The sequence below is a fragment of the Triticum aestivum genome, chromosome 5A (assembly GCF_018294505.1).
Source record: "Triticum aestivum cultivar Chinese Spring chromosome 5A, IWGSC CS RefSeq v2.1, whole genome shotgun sequence".
Lineage (NCBI taxonomy): Eukaryota > Viridiplantae > Streptophyta > Magnoliopsida > Poales > Poaceae > Triticum > Triticum aestivum.
Window position 1 is genome coordinate 608490376 of NC_057806.1, and position 2199 is coordinate 608492574.

Sequence of the window (2199 nt, forward strand, 5' to 3'; positions counted from 1 at the left end):
GTCAATCATGTCTCCAACGCTATCCCCTAATTTGCCCTCACATGTCCAAACTTGACGGTCCGGGCACTTTTGTACTCTAACGATATCCCTTGTTTGCGCGTGGACTTAACTGGACATCCGGAATCCCTTAGTATATCCCCAAATTAGGGGTTGTATAGGCGTGTCCGGATGTGTTCCCAAACACCGCCAACTTAACGTATATAAGACGAATAGGACAAATAGGTGAATAATTGAGGGATAGTGTTGGATGGCTCAGCACGAATGACATCATGGTGGTGTGTTTCTCCTTGCCTGCCTAGCCCAACTGCCGAAGCATGTTTCTGCAGGGCCGTCCACCAAATACTCAGATGTTGGCCACCAATTTCCTCCTTTTTTCTCCCACTCAAATAGTTGAGGCTGTCACGGGAGGTTACACCATCGTAAACGCACTTTGCAAAAAGTTAAGTTCACATTACAACTGACTTAAGAAGTTGAACGGATGAACATGAAGGAATAGGAACGGAAACAACATCGAAATGTCATGAAATCGTCATCTCTACATCAGAACGTCCAAGTCGGCCTAAAAGACTACACAAACAACCCACCCTAAAAGGCGCGTGCTAGAAAAATCCGAGGCACCTGTCGATTTACCGAGCACCAAGTAACACGAATGGCACTGAATTTTTTTAACCATGTTCACCGAATATCTGAAGTTTACCACGGATTGACTATTCAAAATCAATCAGGCTGTTGCCACGCCCTTTCTTATTCGATTTCACATTGCGGTGGGCAAGGCACGAGGGGCTCGGCAGTCGGCACACATCCCTTTTGAAATACTTGTTTATCATGGAGAAAGAGTGACGAGGAGAGGTACCTGCAGCGCCAGCTCCTCACCTAAACACAGAAATTTGAGGCATCCATGCATGCATCGCATCCACATCGATCGACCGCTACAACTAATTTTCTTCTCGATCATATAAACATTTTGTCACTTCTGACTAACGTAAACACGTTATGGTTACCAACTATGGTTCCGGAGAAAGTTGTGTTGCCTACCATGGCGAGTCTGGCCAACAACCAATCTAATCAGGCCATCCATCACCTCACCTGGGCTGTAAGTTCCAGGCATCGACCCCTGTCCTTGCATCCCAACGATCAGAGACATCTCATAGTCCCTTCGCAGTAAACCATCTGAGAGAAACTCTAGCTAGGAGCTAGGCATGGCCTCCACCACGAGCTTCTTGTCTATGATCATGGCGTGCACGCTCCTCGCCAGCACGACGTGCCATGCCGCTCGCCACTTGGCCGACACCACCCCGGCGGCTGCCCCACCCGCTGCGGCTGCTGTCCCTGGCCTCCCGGCCGTGCCGACCATGCCGACGCTGCCACCGATGCCGGCTGTGCCGACGGTGTCGTCCTTGACTGTGCCACCTATGCCGACTGTGCCCACCATGCCGCAGGTGACACTGCCGCCCATGCCGGCTGTTCCTGCGGTGCCCAAGGTGACAATGCCCCCAATGCCCGCCATCGTCGTGCCTAAGGTGACCATGGCACCGATGCCCGCCGTTGTTGTGCCGAAGGTGACGATGCCACCGATGCCCGCCATTCCTTCCATGCCCAAGATGACGCTGGCGCCGATGCCTTCTATCCCGACCGCCAACGTGCCTATGCCATTCCTGGCGCCACCTCCATCAACTTAGGAGTGCCACGTGCATGGTGACGCGTGCACCATGTCGACGGTCACACGCTCCCATGTTCCAGTGGCTACATCACTTTGTTGCTCATGTGAAGTATTTGCTTTCGTGTTGTTTGCCTTACATTTCAATTCAGTTGTTAGTTATTGTGTGTTGATATTAAAGGGTGTTCTTGTCCTAGTATCACTAGTGCGGAACCGCAATAGCACCGGTTCGTAAGGCCCTTTAGTGCCGGTTCGGTAACCGACACTAAAGTGTGGGCACTAAAGCCCCCCCCCCCCTTTAGTATCGGTTCAGCACGAAGCGGTGCTAAAGGGCAACCACGTGACACGAGCCAGCTCCGGGGGCAGGGAGTCCTTTAATACCGGTTGGTGACACCAACCGGTATTAAAAGGTTGGGGGTTTTGGGTTTATTATTTATTTTTCATTTAATTTTATGTTTGCCATTTAATTCTTTTTCGTTTGCTTGTATTTTTCGATACTACATATTGTACACGTTATGCATATATATAAATAGAATTTCTAG

At 50.3% G+C, this 2199-nt stretch overlaps 1 protein-coding gene across 1 annotated transcript; it reads left to right on the top strand.

The window, feature by feature from the left end:
* Positions 1–1138: 1138 nt before the first annotated feature.
* LOC123101628 (protein app1-like) lies at positions 1139–1679 on the top strand. Its single transcript, XM_044522992.1, has one exon. The coding sequence runs from the start codon at positions 1200–1202 to the stop codon at positions 1677–1679; it is 480 nt and encodes a 159-aa protein (XP_044378927.1). The 5' UTR covers positions 1139–1199.
* Positions 1680–2199: the final 520 nt, after the last annotated feature.

What these genes read in the sequence shown, in the direction of transcription:
- LOC123101628 (XM_044522992.1), top strand. Translation starts at nt 1,200, where the DNA reads ATGGCCTCCACCACGAGCTTCTTGTCTATGATCATGGCGTGCACGCTC.